The following is a 19,438-nucleotide window of genomic DNA, read 5'->3' as shown; positions in this document are numbered from 1 at the left end:
ACTGGCAGCTCTTTTGGTCTCAGATAGCCTAATGCACATGTCATGGGGTGGGCTGGAGTGACAGGGCCACTGGGTCCTCTCATTTTCCAACAGGCGAGCTCAGCCATGGTTTTAAGGTAATTGCAGAGGGGCAAAAAGTAAGGCAAATGCTTCTTCAAGCTTCCTGGGTGTCACATCTATGACATCCCAGACCCAGGGAGAGAAATGGGCCCTGCCTCTTTAGTGAGAGGAGCTGCAGGCACACAGCAAAGGGCCGAGGAAGACGGAGAGGATAATTCTGTGAGAGGGACTGGGGCCGACGGTGCCATCAGCCTGCTTTGGCCCCCACCCATCATCTACACTGAAAGGGAAGAAGACAGCCTGGGGCAGAGAGTGGGATTTTAAAACGGGCCAGCCCACTGGCCAGGCCCCAGTCACATGTCCTGAACAGGCCTGAAGGGAAAATGAGAATGTGTGTGTCTGGCCAAGAGGAAATGGGATTGCTGAGTTTCCCAGACCTACCACACCTGGGACCCTGCCTCCTGTCCCCAAGTGCTCAGAGACTCAAGATTTTCACAGAAGCCCCAGGTATGACCCTTTTGTCCCCAAGCCTGTGATACAGTGGCAAAGTGGGGCTTAGGCCCCATGCTGGTGTATGCAGCCCTATGCACTTTGCCCAGCTAGCCTATCATTGGCACCGGTCTCCCCCAACCCAGAGGCTGAGCCCAGGGAGCCAGTGAGTCCCCTGATGACCCAGGAAGTCCAGGCACCCTTTCAGTCTGGGTCTTGTGACACAGCGGTATTTGGGGGCATCTCCCATTCTGGCAAGGTGCCTGCTCATAGCTTATCTCCTCTGAAGGGTCAGTCAGGCCACAAATCAGGCCTGAACCTGCCAACTGGCATTGTTAACAGGCACATTTTACCTAACTGGGGACCTTCCATCAAATGAATGGTGTGACTGCAAATACTCATGTTTTATTGCCCAAGACCGTGGGCCTCAACTGTGTTGCCCTCCATTCAGTCTCTTTCCTCTCTGGCCTTGGGTCACGCTCAGTCCCTTCTGCCAGGCATTCTACCTCCTCCAGGCCTGCTGCCTTTGTACCTTCCCTGTGTGTTTCTCAGAAGACTGGACCGTCAGAATCTCCTGTTACACTGTGCCCCCCACCCCCTGTTTTAAATCAAGCTTCTGTTTCCTCTCAGTTGTGTTTCAGCTTCTAGTTAATGGCAGGGCCTTGGGCCCAGCCTCTCTGAGGGGTAGGAAGAGGAGGGCACCAGCCCTCACCAGCTGTCCTAGGCTCAGCCATGTAGCCCTTCAGGAGGAATTCCCAAGTGGGCACCAGCTGGTGCTGGAGATGGGGGAGGTCCACAGTGGTCCCAATGCCTTGAAAGTTTTCTTAAGTGACAATTAAATGGTTTTGCTCATCCCAGGTAGATATAGTCCATGCCCTCCAGGGGCTTACAGGCCAGGGGATGGATGCTGAGAGACCAAGGAAGGAGCAAGTGCAGTGATGTTGTCATAAGTGTGGGGATGGTGGAAATACTGGACAAAGAATATCAAAAGGACACCTACCCCACAGACTGGGGGAGGGTCTCCCAGAGGGGACAGGGCTTGTGCCCCTGAAAATTTGGAACCAGGAATGGAGCTTGCCCATCACTTGCTCCAATTCCCTGCACTCACTATCCCAATCACCCTGAGGTTCTTTCAATAAACCAAAGCTGTCTTTCTGCTTAAGGCCTCCACACATGCTTCCTCTGCCTTCCACCTCTCCCACCTATCCTCTTTGTTTGAAAAGTGCTTCTCCACTTTTCAGCTGAGTGGCAGGGGTAATTGGGTTGGAAAGATAACTTCTGAGCAGGTAAGAAGCAGTTCATCCTACTTTTATTCTGGCAGTTATTGCTGTTTAGTCCCTGTTACTCAAAGGGTGGTCCCCAGATCAGCAGGACATTGCCTGGAAGCCTGTTAAAAGAAAGTGTGAATACAAAGCTTATTATGCACACTAGATTGGTATTAGCACATCAGTATTAATGCAACATGGTGGTCACCCTCCCATGAGCCTCTGGCTCCACCTCAGGCGGAGGAAGTCAGGAGACCCCTCTGCTCCCTATTGCCTGTTTCACAGACGGTGCTCTAACAGCCAGGAACAGAAGCCAGGCCCTCCCTGGATGATAACGCCTTTGCTCATCTTCCCCAGACAGGATCCACACTCACAGTCAGTGGAGTTTTAAGCAGTGCTTTTCTGCAGAGTTCAGGAAAGGGCCTCAAAGCCGTAGAAGTGAATGTGTCTGCATTTGTGAATTGCAGGGAGGGTATGTAGGTCAAGATAGTGGGCTAAGGATAATGGGAAGTTAAACTGGAGCTTCAGACCAAGCACCAGATATGACAGATAAGAAATAAGATCTGAGACCCAAATGTGGAAATTCCAAAGGGGTTACCAAGACAGTTTAGGGGGTTAGCAGGAGTTGGGGGGGAAGGCGAAATGGAGAGTGATGGCTTAATGGCTGCCAATTTTCTTTTGGGGCAATGAAAATGTTTTGAGTCTCGATATAGGTGGTTGTTGGGCAACATTGTGAATGTACTAAATGCCACTGACTTGTACACTTTAAAATGATTAATTTTATGTTATGTGAAATTCACTTGTAAAGAAGTCTGAGAGATAGAAAAAAAAAAAGGAAGAGTTTAGATGGCTCTAAAACCCAAAGGCAAGATACAAAAGATTGGAGAGAGCAGAGACGCTGAGAGGTCATTATGGAAGTTATGGCTAGCCAGCAGTGAGTCTGCCCCAACCAAGCCAAGGGTGGGCAAGGAGCCACCTGTGACCCCAAGCCCACTGGCGGAGAAGGCTTGACACCTATGTGCCCTTCTGCTGGAGAAAGAGCTGATGGTTGACACTTTCCTGAGGAATCTAAAAGTCACAGTCAGTGCCTATGGGCCTGGAACTCTGGTGGAGATATGATATTGCTGACTCTGTCGGTGAGACAGAGGAGGAGGGATGAGGAGGGCAAGGGGAGCGGGAGAAGGAGGAGGGGAAAGAGGAAGAGGAGGGAGAGGAGAGAAGAAGGGGCAGGAAGAGAAGGAGGAAGGGAAAGTGCTTTTCCTGAACTGGGCCAATGGGAATGCAGGCAGAGTTGAGGCCATGGCTTACAGGGAATTGCAAAGTACAGATTTGTGACTTCTGCAGGGACCCCTTTGGGCAAGTGTGGGTTTGTAGAAAGTAGGAAGGAGGGAGCGCGTGGTCCAAGATAGTTTTACAGGTCAGTGACTTGGACCCAGCAGCAAAAAAAAAAACCCCTAGAATGCTGACTCTAAACTTCCCTTCACCTTTTTTCAGCTAGTAAGTTACTTGTTCAATCTGAAGGATGAGGTTTTATTCTGAACTCAGTAAAATTTTAAGGACATCAAGGTTTCCTTTTATGTAACAGTGGAGCTACTGACATGAGTTTGGTCAAAGTAGGTAAATTTGTTTTTTGGTTTTGCCTGCCATACACATGCCTCTGCCTGGCACATGCACATGTGCACATGTGAGTTGAAAACATGCGGGAAGGTCTGCCGGCCTGTGTTCCTTCCCCCTCTCTTCTTCCGCCTCTTCTTCTCGTATTTTTAATATTGTGACAATATACATTACATAAAATTTACCATTTTAACCATTTTTAAATGTGTAGTTCAGTAGCATTAACTATATTCAAAATGTCGTGCAATTATCATATTTGCAGACTTTTTTCAATACCCAGGAGAGAAACCCTGTACCCATTGAGCAATAATTCCCCACCCCCCTCCCAATCCCTAGCAACCACTATTCCACTTTCTGTCCCTAGATATTTGTCTATTCTAGGTGCCTCATTTAAGTGAAATCGTACACTATTTGTCCTCTTGTGTGTGGCTTATTTCACTTATCATGTTTTTAAGATTCATCCATATTGTAGCATGTATGAGATTTTCACTACCTTTTGAAGGCTGAGTAATATGTGTGTGTGTGTGTGTGTGTGTGTGTGTGTGTGTGTACACACACACACAACATTTTATTCATCATTCATCTGTTGATGGGCATTAGGGTTGTTTCCACCTTTTGACCAGAATTAATTTGTTTTTAAAACCACGCAGGAAAAAACAACATTTAATCTACGGGGGGTGGGGGGACGGTGGCATCGTGAGCATCAGGGAGGTTCACAAATAAATTTTACATGTATTACAAGCCAGGTGGTTACCATCTGAACAAAATCAGTATGAAAATGCTCTGCTCTGTATACTGAGGATAACCTAATTTAGATTTTTGATGTGAGTCTTGTTATGTGAAGTTTTATTTTATTTTAGTTTTTTAAATGTTTATTTTTGAGCAAGAGAACACAAGTAAGGCAGACAAAGAGAGGGAGACAGAGGATCTGAAGCGGGTTCTGGGCTGACAGCAGCTAGCCCAATGCGGGGCTCCAACTCATGAACCGTGAAATCATGACCTGAACGGAAGTCAGACGTCTGCTCAAATGACTGAGCCACCCAGACACCCCTACAAAGTTTATTTTAGAACAACTATGCAGGAAATACATACTTGTGATCAGGTGGCAGACTGGGGTTTTAAAGCCAGCAGCTGACTGGACAAAATGGCATCGACTTTGAGCATGAGAGGAAATTAAACAGGGGCACTACCACTGCAGGCCGAGTCACCTAGAGCTATTGTTAGAGAAGGCCCATAGGGGAGAGCAGAACCTGAAGCTTCCTCTCTCCAGCCAACACCTCCCCTATGGGGCCATCTTAACTCACTGGGGTGGAAAGCAGAGCAGAGACGCACCAGCTGCATGAAGTAGATGCTCAGTGAGGTAGAAAAGTGCCCATGGGAAAAAGTGAGCACCCTCATGGCTTTGTGGGTCTAGGAAACAGGAGGGAAGAGCAAGCACCCACATGGGGGGCTGGAGCTCTGATCCTACAAGAAGCCTGGGGGTTCAGGGGAGTGATGTTTGGCAGGACAGTGGGTCCCCAGCAGAGCTCTCTCCATGGGGCATTTTGAGAGGTGGGAGGGGAAGAGGAAGGGGTCTGTTGTCTGTTGGGTGCAACAAGGGGGTGGGTCCCTTTCCCCAAACCACTGAAGGCGCGAGTAGCTTCTCCTTGGAAGCATCAAGAGGCAGTCTGGATCCTTAATGATGCTGCATAACCTTGCTATCTTTGAACCTGAACTTCAGTTGGATATGAGGGACTCCGTGGGCGTGGGAAGCTGAACAGCAGCACATACCTGCCTGATGAGAGGCTGACCAGAGAAGGGTGAACAGGACCAGGTCACTGGGGGCTTGGTGCTGCCCACCACACACATTCCTATCTGGGAGGTCACGTAGGCCGCCCCTTCTCTCTGACTGCTCCCCTATAGAGCATGCCCTTTATTTTATTTCTGTCATATATTTTCAAACTGCTACATCGTTTTCCTTTCAAATGATTTCAAGTGTATTTTGTCCTCACTGCTGACAGTCTGTGGTTTGTCTATTGAATTATTTTAGCTTAATTTTCCTTCTTTTAGGCTTTGTGACCATTCTTATTTTCCCTCTTCTAAAAAGTCTGTTCTATGTACACTATCTTAATTTATAAACTCCTGGCTTCATCACATATTTTGAAAATTATTTTATTTCTTTAAAAAAAATCATGCCTTTAAAAATTTCTCTTCTGTTGACATTTATTTATTATCTTTTGTTTGTTTGTTTCACACCCAGTGCAGAGCCCAATGTGGGGGCCTGAACCCGTGACCCTGAGATCAATACCTGAGCTGAGATCAAGAGTCAGATGTTTAACCTAGTGAGCCTCTTGGCCCACCAAGCACCAACGCTCTGTTCCCCCTCCCCCAGTCCCTAGTAACCACTATGCTACTGTCTCTATGATTCACCTGTTCTACGTACTGCTTATAAATGGATCATACAATTGTTGATTTTTATTTCTTTTTTCCCTTAACTCTCAATTACTGCTTGTAAACTTCTATCTTTTTGGATTTTTATCTATTTTCTTTGCATCCTTAATTTAATCAAAATTTGTTTTTGTAACAACGACTTTTACTTTGTTGTGCTGAGAGGGTCACTTCATACAGAAGGCTGGCCTTGTCCTCCCCTCCACTTCTCTTTCAAGTTGTCTCCTTAATGCCCTTTAGTAGATCTTCTATTCATTTCAAGGCTGGCTTTCCAAAGTCTCTCTGGATGACTTGAGACAAGATTCAAAATTCTTCCAGTGCATTTAGCACCCTTGGGTTTCCCTGATGTGACTTCCTGATATAAGTGGAGGCTCTCTTGGTCTCATCTCCCCCTTTCCCTGGTTTCAGGTTAGGCTGCCCCAGACCTCCTATTTTATTTTAAAATAAAATCTTTAAAAAAATAAAATTAAGGAAACAATGGCTTTGAATGACACACTGGACCAGATGGACTTAACAGATATATTCAGAACATTTCATCCTAAAGCAGCAGAATATACATTCTTCTCCAGTTCACATGGAACATTCTCCAGAAGAGACCACATACTGGGACACAAATCAGCCCTCAGCAAGTACAAAAAGATCATACCGTGCATATTTTCAGACCACAATGCTATGAAACTCAAAATCAATCACAAGAAAAAATTTGGAAAGATAACAAATACTTGGAGACTAAAGAACATCCTACTAAAGAATGAATGGGTCAACCAAGAAGTTAAAGAGGAAATTAAAAAGTATATGGAAGCCAGTGAAAATGATAACACCACAACCCAAAACTTCAGGGACGCAGCAAAGGCGGTCATAAGAGGAAAATATATAGCAATCCAGGCTTTCCTAAAGAAGGAAGAAACATCTCAGATACACAACCTAACCTTACACCTTAAAGAGCTGGAAAAAGAACAGCAAATAAAACCTCAAACCAGCAGAAAACAGGAAATAACAAAGATTAGAGCAGAAATTAATGCTATCGAAACCAAAAAAAAAAAACAGTAGAACAGACCAATGAAACCAGAAGCTGGTTCTTTGAAAGAATTAACAAAATTGATAAACCACTAGCCAGTTTGATCAAAACGAAAAAGGAAAGGACCCAAATAAATAAAATCAAGAATGAAAGAGGAGAGATCACAACCAACACAGCAGAAATAAAAACAATAATAAGAGAACATTATTAGCAATTATACGCAAAAAAAAAAAAAATGGGCAATCTGGAAGAAATGGACAAATTCCTAGAAGCATATAAACTACCAAAACTGAAACAGGAAGTAACAGAAAATTTGAACAGACCATAACCAGTAAAGAAATCGAATTAGTAATCAAAAATCTCCCAAAAAACAAGAGCCCAGGGCCAGACGGCTTTCCAGGGGAATTCTACTAAACATTTAAAGAAGAGTTAACACCTATTCTCTTGAAGCTGTTCCAAAAAATAGAAATGGAAGGAACACTTCCAAACTTTCTATGAGGACAGCATTACCTTGATTCCAAAAACAGAGACCCCACTAAAAAGGAGAACTATAGACCAATTTCCCTGATAAACATGGATGCAAAAGTCCTCAACAAGATATTAGCCAACTGGATCCAACGCTACATTAAAAAAATCATTCACCACGACCAAGTGGGATTTATACCTGGGATGCAAGCCTGACTCAATATCTGCAAAACAATTAATGTGATGCATCACATCAATAAAAGAAAGGATAAGAACCTTATGATGCTCTCAATAGATACAGAGAAAGCATCTGACAAAATACAGCATCCTTTCTTGATAAAAACCCTCAAGAAATTAGGGATAGGAGGATCATACCTCGAGATCACAAAAGCCAGATATGAACGACCCAACGCTAATATCATCCTCAATGGGGAAAAACTGAGAGCTTTCCCCCTAAGGTCAGGAACTAGACACGCATGCCCACTCTCGCCACTGTTATTCAACATAGTATTGGAAGTCTTAGCCTCTGCAATCAGACAACACGAAGAAATAAAAGGCATCCAAATCGGCCAGGAGGAGGTCAAACTTTCACTCTTAGCAGATGGCATGATACTCTAGGTGGAAAACCCAAAAGATTCCATCAAAAAACTGCTAGAACTGATTCATGAATTCAGCAAAGTTGCAGGATATAAAATCAATGCACAGAAATCAGTTGCATTCCTATTCACCAACAATGAAGCAACAAAAAGAGAAATCAAGGAATCGATCCCATTTACAATTGCACCCAAAACCATAAAATACCTAGGAATAAATCAAACCAAAGAGGTGAAAAATCTATACACTGAAAACTATAGAAAGCTTACGAAAAAAATTGGAGAAGACACAAAAAAATGGAAAAAGATTCCATGCTCCTGGATAGGAAGAACAAATACTGTTAAAATGTTGATACCACCCAGAGCAATCTACATATTCAATGCAATCCCTAACAAAATAACACCAGCATTCTTCACAGAGCTAGAACAAATAATCCTAAAATTTGTATGGAACCAGAAAAGACCCTGATAGCCAAAGCAATCTTGAAAAAGAAAACCAAAGCAGGAGGCATCACAATCCTGGACTTTAAGCTATACTACAAATCTGTAATCATCAAGACAGTATCGTACTAGCACAAGAACAGACACTCAGATCAATGGAACAGAATAGAGAACCCAGAAATGGACCCACAAACATATGGCCAACTAATCTTTGACAAAGCAGGAAAGAATATCCAATGGAATAATGCCAGCCTCTTCAGCAAGTGGTGCTGGGAAAACTGGACAGCGACATGCAGAAAAATGAACCTGGACCACCTTCTTACACCATACACAAAAATAAACTCAAAGTGGATGAAAGACCTAAATGTGAGACAGGAAGCCATCAAAATCCTTGAGAAGAAAGCAGGCAAAAACCTCTTTGACCTTGGCCACAGCAATTTCTTACTCAACACGTTTCTGGAGGCAAGGGGAACAAAAGCAAAAATGAACTATTGGACCTCATCAAAATAAAAACCTTCTGCACAGTGAAGGAAACAATCAGCAAAACTAAAAGGCAACTGGGGCGCCTGGGTGGCTCAGTCGGTTAAGTGGCCGACTTCGGCTCAGGTCATGATCTTGACGTCCGTGAGTTCGAGCCCCGCGTCGGGCTCTGTGCTGACAGCTCAGAGCCTGGAGCCTGTTTCGGATTCTGTGTCTCCCTCTCTCTGACCCTCCCCTGTTCATGCTCTGTCTCTCTCTGTCTCAAAAATAAATAAACGTTAAAAAAATAAAAAAAAAAACAACTAAAAGGCAACTGACGCAATGGGAGAAGATATTTGCAAATTACATATCCGATAAAGGGTTAGTATCCAAAATCTATAAAGAACTTATCAAACTCAAGACCCAAAAAACAAATAATCCAAGTGAAGAAAATGGGCAAAAGACATGAATAGACACTTCTCCAAAGACATCCATATGGCCAACTGACACATGAAAAAATGCTCAACATCACTCATCATCAGGGAAATACAAATCAAAACCACAATGAGACACCACCTCACCCCTGTCAGAATGGCTAACATTAACAACTCAGGCAACAACAGATGTTGGCGAGGACGCGGAGAAAGAGGATCTCTTTTGCACTGCTGGTGGGAATGCAAGCTGGTGCAGCCACTCTGGAAAACACTATGGAGGTTCCTCAAGAAATTAAAAATAGAACTACCCTATGACCCAGCAATTGCACTACTAGGTTATTTATCCAAGGGATACAGGTGTGCTGTTTTGAAGGGACACATGCACCCCCATGTTTACAGCAGCACTATCAACAATAGCCAAAGTATGGAAAGAGCCCAAATGTCCATCGATGGATGAATGGATAAAGAGGAAGTGGTGTACACACACACACACACACACACACACACAATGGCGTATTATTCGGCAATCAAAAAGAATGAAATCTTGCCATTCACAACTACGTGGATGAAACTAGAGAGTATTATCTTAAGTGAAATTAGAGAAAGACCAATATCATATGACTTCACTCATATGAGGACTTTAAGATACAAAACAGCTGAACATAAGGGAAGGGAAGCAAAAATAATATAAAAACAGGGAGGGGGACAAAACATAATATGGAGAACAAACAGAGGGTTACTGGTGGGGTTTTGGGAGGGGGGATGGGCTAAACGGGCAAGGGGAATTGAATCTACTCCTGAAATCATTGTTGCACTATATGTATGTACACACAATGGAATTATTAGCCATAAAAAAGAATGAAATCTTGTCACTTGCATGTATATATATGTATATGTATATACATATACATATACATACCACCTCTTCTTTATCCATTCATCTATCGATGGACACTTGGGTTGCTTCCGTACCTTGGCTACTGTAAATAATGCCGTAATAAACAGGGGTGCATAGACCTTTTCGAATTAGAGTTTTCATACTCTTTGGGTAAATACTCAGTAGTGGAATTACTGGATCATATGGTAATTCTATTTTTAACTTTCTTGAGGAATCTCCATACTGTTTTCCACAGTGGCTACCAGTTTGCATTCCCACCAACAGTGGGGAAAAAGGTTCCTTTTTCTCCACATCTTTGACACTTGTTTCTTGTGTTTTTGATTTTAGCCATTCTGACAGGTGTGAGGTGATACCTCATTGTTGTTTTGATTTACCTAATGATGAGTGATGTTGAGCATCTTTTCATGTATCTGTTTACCATCTGAATGTCTTCTTTGGAGAAATGTCTGTTCATGTCTTCTGCCCATTTTTAATTGGAGTTTTTGGTGTTTTTTGTTTTGTTTTTTAGGGAGTATGTGCATGTGCGCATGTGTGAGGGCGGGTGGTGTGGGTAGAGGGAGAGGGAGAGAGAGAATCTTAAGCAGGCTCCACCCCAGTGCAGAGCCTGACTCGGGGCTCCATTTCACAACTCTGAGATCATGACCTAAGTTAAAATCAAGAATTGGACGTTTAACCAACTGAGTCGCTCAGGTGCCCTGGATTATTTGTGAGGTGTTTTGATGTTGAGTCGCATAAGTTCTTTATATATTTGTATACTAACCCCTTATGGGATATGTCATTTGCAAATATCTTCTCCCATTCTGTAGGTTTTTTTGTTTTGTCAATTGTTTCCTTTGCTGTGCAGAAGCTTTTAATTTTGATGTAGTCCCAATAGTTTACTTTTGCTTTTGTTTCCTTTGCCTCAGGAGACATATCTCGACAAATGTTATGGCTGATGTCAGAAAAATCACTGCCTGTGCTCTCTTCCAGGATTTTTGTGGTTTCAGGTCTCACTCACTTCCATGGTTTTAACAGACTTGCGTGGCTCCTTCTCCATTGCTCAGTTTTAGGCTTGTCTGTGGACGAGTTATAGGGAATTGAGGTCATGTTGACACCATGCATATGCAATTTTCCCCTTCCCAGCCCCCCAAAGTGGTTAGACCATCAGTCGGGGAACATCAATATTCTGTTTATTTTAAGCTAAGCTACATAGTAAAACTATGATTGCTTGTCCTTTTATATAGATTTTTGTTTTCTTTTCTTTTCCTTGGAATTAATATTTTTTTGTTGTTTAGTTTTCTATATAGCATCACCTATTCAGCCAGCCCCAAACTCTATCAGATGTTCAAATAGATCCCTATGACATCAAGGTGCCTCAGGTAACCTATCAGTTAGATCTTCCTGAAGCCTTTCCGAGAGGCTCTGGCCTCAAATCTGGACTGATGACCTGATGTGCCATTCAACAAACCTTTATTGAGTCAAACACATGCTATGCATTGCTTTAGGCCTGGCAAAATAAATTGATCAGGCAGTGCTGATTCCTGCCTTCCCAGAGCTTACTATTTAGTAGATGATTCAGGAAACAAACTCTGTGCCCATTGTTTTCTATTCCTGGTTATTTTCTGGGGTCTGGAGCTAAAGCCTGCCTGTCAAAACATAGCACCAGGTGTGTATCTCCTGAGTATGTCTCTTGCTCACCAGTTTCCTCCCTCCCAAAGCTCTCAGCTTCTAAGTTAGGGATCAACAGTGGGAACTATATGAACACATTCCCACCTTTTCTCAACTGGTCCCTGTCTCATTAAATGAAGCCAGAGTGGGCATTTAAAAAAAAAAAATGTTTACTTATTTTGAGAGAGAGAGAGAGTGTGAGCAGGGGAGAGGCAGAGAGAGAAAAGAGAGAGAATCCCAAGCAGGCTCTATGTTGTCAGCACAGAGACCAACGTGGTGCTAATTCTCATGAACTGTGAGATCATGACCTGAGCCGAAATCAAGAGTCAGACACTCGGGGCACCTGGGTGGCTCAGTTGGTTAAGCATCCGACTTCGGCTCAGGTCATCATCTCACGGTTTGTGGGTTCAAGCCCTGTGTCGGGCTCCGTGCTGACAGCTCAGAGCCTGGAGCCTGCTTCAGATTCTGTGTCTCCCTCTCTCTCTTCCCCTCCCCCATTCATGCTCTGTTTCTGTCTCAAAAATAAATAAACATAAAAAATTTTTTTAAAAAAGAGTCAGACACTTAACTGACTGAGCCACCCAGGTGTTCCATAGAGTGGGCATTTTTTAGTCTAGCTCCATCTGCCCCATGGCTAGTTGAGGTTCTGGACTTAGATCCTATTGTTAAACTGTCTTGTGTGGGGAGCAGTGGATGAGGCTGGATGAACTGTGGTTCACAGAGATGAGAATGGGTCAGGGATCCTAGGAATATGTGAATCTAGCCATGCCTCCCTGGAGATATGCTGGACCCCAAACCCCATGCATAGCAATAAGACTACCCGGAGTAAAGGCACCAACATCAAAGCCTCAGAGCAAACAAGTCCAGAGACAGAGAGTGAGAAATACACCACACACACAGGGAAGGAGACAGGGGGGAATTTGCTCCAGTGTTTAAGGAGGAGTTGGCTTGGATGATCTGGTATTTTCTTGCCAACTATGGCTCTCCGAAAGATGCAGAAGAGAGGCGATAGGGCTAGGGCCAAGGACCAAGAAAATGAAGCACCCACACCTATGTACCTTGTGACTGTAATACCCTTAACATGTAGCCCAGTCATATTTGGAAAATGACCCTGCTTTGGGGGTGGTAGTAAGTTTTCTTAGACCAGGAACTTCATCGGGGCAGTTGCCAAGGGGCAAGACTTATGGAGATAAGAGTGCCCCCTAGAGGCCAATAATGTTAGCTTTAATTTTTGATAGTATTCAGAACCACTCTGCAACTCCAGAATACCACCAGTATTCATGAGTATTTAGCGAGAAATTTGGAAACTGTTATAAGTGAGGCTTCACAGCCAGTAAAAATAAAACTAACACTGTAGATTAAAATCACCCAAACACCCCAACAGGTAAAGATGAAGATCACGTTAACAGGTCAGGGTGGCCTAACTCTTTAATGACTGGCCAGAACAATCATTTGGGACACAAAAATGCATTGTGATTTATAGGTAAAACATTCTGCCTTCTTCATACACTCTGTCACCCCACACTGCATGTGCTGATGGTCATGGGAGGCCTCTGCCTGGGGAGGGCAGCAACAGAAGGTGCCCTCAGAGAAGAGAAGTGGCTGAGGAGGCTTACCCTCTAGGAGGAAGGAGGGCAAGTGGGTTCTCAGGTTAGGTGTGAACCAGATCTAGGAAGAAGCAATTCAAGAATGAATCCCCATGACAGGTCAGAGCTGGGGCATAGGTTCAACCTGGGCCTTGCCTTCTTGTACCTATGCAAGAAGAAAAAACAAAACAAGAGGCTCAATGTCCTCCCAGGCATGGGAAAAAAAGCACTTTCAGAACAAGTTCCTGGTATGGGGACTGGGGTATGGGTAGCTGGTGGAGGGTAGGAGCAGAGCATAGCCATAGTGTGGTAGCACAAAGTAGTGACTCTGGCCTCTACCAGGTGCTCAGCCTGTACTGATGAAGGCAGAATGGCGGGGGTAGGGGGAAACCACCCTGAGCTCTGGGGGCAGAACAGATGCTGGGAGAGGCACCAGGATTACCTATGAGGCCAATGCTTGGGTTCTGCAGGCAGCACTCAGCCAAGGAAAACTGCACTGGGAGAACTCTCAGCACCCCTGCCCCATGCAGGGCTTTGATTTTGCACCCTGACCATGCAGGGCCTGGTGGCTTGGGAACTACCGTTTTAATGTGGAAAGCAAGTCTGTGGAATCTAGTGGAGATGCTAACAGGCTCTCCCCAGGGCACTTGTGGTAGCATTTCCAAGCAGGTGTGTTCTGGGGCTGGGGCTGGTGGCAGGGGGTGAGGAGCTGGTGGCCAGCTGCCACCAGTGGCTTCCCAGGCCCTGAACCTAAATACTTTGGGAAGGTACCTGGATGACACAGCTTGAGGCCGTAAGAGAATCCCACTCATTATTTCTAAGCAGGCTCCATCCTGCCCGGTTTCCCTGCAGACCCAGGTTTCTAGGCAATGATCACTTTCTGTTTGTATTCTGAATAATAACTTCCAACAAGGCATAAAACAGTCATAATATTTGAGGGCTGAAAGGGGGCTGGGAGGTTATTAACCCTCTCATTTTACAGGTAAACTGGCCCAGAGAGCTTAATTACCTTGAGCCTTCTTCATCGCCTCCTTCTGGGTTAGGAAGGGAGCCTTGGAGGCACCAGTTGAGCTGTGCTTGGTGGCAGGGTCTGCTCTTTACCTCGGCTTTGGCGGCAGCTGGCTCCTTACTGCCCTGATGGGACTTCCCTGAACTTAGAATGAGGCTGATTAGTACCTTCTCCCCCTCAACTCTGGGCCTTAGCTGTAATTCCAGGCCATAGGATTAATTAAATGCTTTATGTACATTACCACACTTATTAATTCATGCTTTTCAGAAGTGGTGATCCAGGTTATAAACGTTGGTTCCACGTGTGATGATAAATGATCTGAGGCTTCAATCCTGAAAAGAGGGTGGATGGAGCTGGAGGGAAAATCCACCAAAGGCTAGAGGCCCCTGGGAAGCCGGAGTGAGGCTATGAGGTGGCTTTGGACCTGAGGTGCCTGGTCTGCTGGGAGTGTCTGGGCATGTCCAACAGGTACCCTAACCAGACACCCTCTCCACAAAGCCCACGGCAGAGTCTTGTCACATCCTGCTGCGTGTGTAAAGAAAGGCCACATTTCATTCCCGCAGTCTATCTCCCTTGACTGATGCTTTTAGATCGAGACCCCCATCTACCCCAGGAGAGACACTGCATAGCTCCCTGCACATCTCTAGATGGTAAAGAAATGACTATTCGCTGCTTGCTTTACTATGACTCAATCAGAAGTTATTTATTTTCTAAAAGTACAAAAACACATACAAAAGGGGACTCATTCCTGGCTAGAATTCAGAAATGATACCATTGTGACAAACATCCCTGTGGCAAGCTCGCAGCGGACAAAGTATTGCTCCCAAACCATTCATAATCCTACTCACCATTGTTACTACTTCTAAATTACACATGGAAAAAGAGTTACGTTTTATTAAACCAGGCTCATAAAAGTAAGGATTGTGCTTCTCCAGGTTGACAAAATATAATTCCAGGAAAATATTCTTATGTCAGTTCCAGGGAACTTTTCTCCCCAAGAGCTGATTGGTCACTTTCTGTGGAAGAAAAGAAAGAGAAGTTAGATACTCTTGCCATCAGAGGCAGACAGCCACCCCAGACATGTTGCTGAGAGACCAGTGAGGTTCTACCCAAATCACATTTATCTTCCCCAGCTACAGAAACTATGGTAATTATGCAAAAAAAATTTTTCCTGAAGTGTTAAGGAAACATGATGTATATAATCAGTATCTATTATGTCTATATAGATACAGATCATTTATGATCTGGATAGACTCATCCATCCATCAGTTCAAACATACAAGTACAATGAGAGGCCTGGCCTGTGACGCTGACACACTGGCCGGGCCATGCGGTGCCTGGGGCCCCCCTCCTCGAGGGGACCGGCCCAGCCCAGCTCCAGGTATGCTCCAGAAGCAGATCTCCAATCCCACATCGGTCTGGCATAAACTCGTCTTTTGGATTCTGACTTTCAGAGTCCTCTGGCGTGAAGTGAAGGGGTTGGGAAGGAAATGAGAATAGTGAAGGATACAGACCTTCAGGCACAGTAGCTCCCTAGCTTCTCAAGGAATATATTGGTAGCAAGTCCCCCTGCCTCTGAGGGTCTGGGATTTGCATTACCACTGATTCCACTGGGGCCATGGGCAGGAAATGGTGGTGGCTTCCAGGCTCCGACTCCCCAAGTTGTCAACTCTTATACCACACTTGGACATTTTCAGTTTATTTTACAAGCTCTAGAGGTATCTGATTTACCAATAAGGGGCACAAAACTACCACTGGGGACTCTAAAATGAAAATTCAACAATACTGATAGATTTGGACATTTCCACCATTAGTCCTAAGTATGGAATTTAGTTTCATTCCAAATGTATGCCTGGAAGGTGCCTCTTTTAGATTTGCCTTTTTAGATTTGAAATCTAGTCACAGATGCCTTTACCTTCCAAACCTCAGCAGTGGTACAATACATTACAAGCTTACGGCTACTCCCCAGATGTAGTTAATTCAAACAGGTCAGATGTGTTTCCCTCAATTTCTCTTTCCCCTGATAAACCTGATGGATGCTGCTCAAGGACTGACTGACCTTCTTGAATAGCTGCGCTCGTAGCCGGTATGACTTATATTCCAATCTTCTCTTCTCTTCTTCTCTCTTTCTCTGTACTTCTGGAAGCTGCTCATAAATCCTTAAGAATGGTGCCAGTGGGAAGACAAAAAGCAGTGAGGTTACCCGACCATGGAGGGACATGATCTCTTCTCCCCCATCTCCCTAAGTTCTGCTGCTTCCAGGGCATTTGGCCTTGTGGGCCTGCTTCCTGTTAGACACCTGGACACGAAGAACCCTGGCTAGGGGTGCTCATGATCTGGTAGGGGAAAAGATGAATAAAAACATTAAGAAATCCTGCTTATAGGGGCTACTTGTTCTTGAGAAAGGAGTGGGATAAAAGGGTGGAGATGACAGCTTTTTACTCTATATGCAAAAGTGTACATTTTCGATATGAGATAACAAACATGTACTAACTAGTATATTTTTAAACACACAGGAAATAATGGGAAAGAAAAGTACAATAATGTTCCCATGTACAAAATGTTACACAGAGTTCCAAGAAATGAAAGGAGGGTCTTAAAGATAGCAGAGGGAGGACAAGAGAAGGGAATACTGGTAAGTAGTCAAGGCCTCACAGAGAGGTGTGCAGGGGAGCAGTTGGGAATCAGGCGAGGTGAAGGGGAGGTGGGCTGTGGAGGCCACGTAGCCATGTGAAAACCTTGGGCTCTGTCCTATCAGGGACTGGGTGCCACTGATTTTAAGTTTTATTTATTTATTTTGAGAGAGAATGAGAACAGGGGAGGGGCAGAGAGAGAGAGGGAGAGAGAGAATCCCAAGCAGGGTCTATGCTGTCAGTGCAGAGCCTGGTGTGGGGCTCAATCCCACGAACCATAAGATCGTGACCTGAGCTAAAATCAAGAGTCAGACACTTAACCGACTCTGCCACCCAGGTGCTCCTGGGTTCCACTGATTTTAAGTAGGGAGGAACATGATCGAACATGCATTTGATAAATATGCTCTAACTGGAAATAATGTGAATTTGTAACAAAAGAACAGTTAAACAGATTATGGAATATAATGAAATTATTACAAAGCATAAAAAAGATGTTTCAAAAAACTTTTAATAATATGGGAAAATGTTCACAATTTGATGCTTTACAAAACAAAGTAGATTACAAACCTGTATATATTGTATGATCGACAATTTGAGAAAAAAACAAGTGTGTTAATACGGGTTTCTGCAAAACCCCCACTCCTGCCAAGAAAGAGGACTAGTGTCAGTTCAGTTTAGATGGAAGGATTATCAGCGATATTTATTTCCTTCTTTCTAATTTTCTCGATACTTTCCAAAGTTTCCTATAATTTGAAAAAATATCATTGCAAATGACGTAGAGGCTTTGTGGAAAGCAAGTGAGAAAAAATCAAGAGCAGAACTAGGAAGAACAGCAGTCCCCTGAGAGCGGAGGCCAGAGCAGGTCCCAGAGCAACAAGAGCCAGGTCTCTAGGATGTGCAAACAGGCTACATGTGGAGCAGTGGGTAACACAGCTAGCGGTGACTGCTAGCCAGCTTTCTAGTTGGATGAGTGGCTGGCCCAAGCAAGTGTGGGAGTGGAGAATGGGGAGGTCTGTTTTGGATGTGGTGGAGATGATCACTAACTGCAAACACAGTAGTGGAGGGCAGGAATGAGACCTAAGAGGAACAAACATACATTTTTAAAAGTCACTGTTGATGAAAACCACAATGTGGTATCACCTCACACCTGTTAGAATAGTTATTATATATATATATATATATATAAAACAACAAGAGATAACACATGTTGGTGAGGATGCAGAGAAAAGGGAACCCTTGTGCACTGCTGGTGGGAATGTAAATTGGTACAGCCAGTATGGGAAACAGTATGGTGGTTCCTTAAACAATTAAAAATACAACGACCATAAGCAACCTAAGTGTCCATCAACAGATGAATGGATAAAGAAAATGTAATATATTATTATATTATTATTCAGTCATAAAAAAGAAGGAAATTTTTCCATCTGCAACAACATAGATGGACCTTGAGGACATTATGTTAAGTGAAATAAGTCAGAGACAGACAAAACTGTATGATCTCATTTAACATGTGGAATCTAAAAACATCAAACTCATTGAAATAGAGACTAGGATGATGGTTGCCAGGGGCTGGGGGCCAGGGAACGAGGAGATGTTAGTTAAAGGGTAAAAACTTCCAGTTATAAGAGGAATACGTTCTGGGGATCTAAGGTACAGCAGAGGGGCTCTAGTCAGCAACACTGTATTGGATACTTCAACACTGCTCTGAGAGAAGACCTTTAATGTTCTCACCAGGACAATAAGAACACTGCCGCCACCACCACCACCAAAATAGAAAGAATATGAGGTGGAGGATGTGTTAACCAACCTTAGCGTAGTGAACATACTGCCGTATATACATGTGTCAAATCACCACATTATATACCTTAAACTTATACAATGCTATATGTCAATTAAATCCATGGCATTCTCATGATCAGTATAAGCACATCTCTGATTAACTAATTGCTAATGCATGCAGTGGCCCAAAATTCAACAAGTATAAAAGGGCAAAAAAGTTAGTCTTTGTCTTACCTCTGTACTCCAGTGACTCAGCTCTTTTTCCTAAAGGCAACTGCTATTACCAGTTTTTTTTGAGTATCCTTCCAGAGATATTCTATGCATATAAAAGTATATGCATCTATACAGACACTAATACTTTTTAAACACTGCAAACGGGAACAGTGTACACATGCTTCTGAAACTTGACTTAAAAAAAATTTTTTTTAATGTTTATTTATTTTTGAGAGAAAAAGAGAGAGAGACAGACAGACAGACAAAGCATGAGCAGGGGAGGGGCAGAGAGAAAGAATCTGAAGCAGGCTCCAGGCTCTGAGCTGTCAACACAGAGACTGATGCGGGGCTCAAACTCACCAACTGTGAGATCATGACCTGAGCTGAAGTCAGATGCTTAACCAACTG

The 19,438-nt window shown here is 43.9% G+C and overlaps 1 protein-coding gene across 6 annotated transcripts in view; it reads right to left on the bottom strand.

Moving 5' to 3' along the window:
- Positions 1–15,082: 15,082 nt before the first annotated feature.
- ALMS1 (ALMS1 centrosome and basal body associated protein) overlaps positions 15,083–19,438 on the bottom strand; it is a 219,032-nt gene continuing 214,676 nt past the window's right edge. For 5 of the 6 annotated variants that reach the window (XM_053200763.1, XM_053200766.1, XM_053200765.1 and 2 more), the window contains 2 exons: positions 16,465–16,564; positions 15,083–15,421 (listed from right to left, as the gene is read on the bottom strand). In XM_053200763.1, the coding sequence (XP_053056738.1) occupies positions 15,377–15,421; positions 16,465–16,564 (145 nt within the window). In that variant the 3' untranslated portion in view covers positions 15,083–15,376. Of the gene's footprint in view, positions 15,422–16,464; positions 16,742–19,438 lie in introns of all 6 variants that reach the window. The other variant, XR_008289406.1, reaches the window with a different exon arrangement.

Source organism: Acinonyx jubatus, chromosome A3, assembly GCF_027475565.1.
Source record: "Acinonyx jubatus isolate Ajub_Pintada_27869175 chromosome A3, VMU_Ajub_asm_v1.0, whole genome shotgun sequence".
Classification (NCBI taxonomy): Eukaryota; Metazoa; Chordata; class Mammalia; order Carnivora; family Felidae; genus Acinonyx; species Acinonyx jubatus.
The sequence above is the reverse complement of the archived record's forward strand: the minus strand, read 5'-3'. Positions and strand labels throughout refer to the sequence as shown.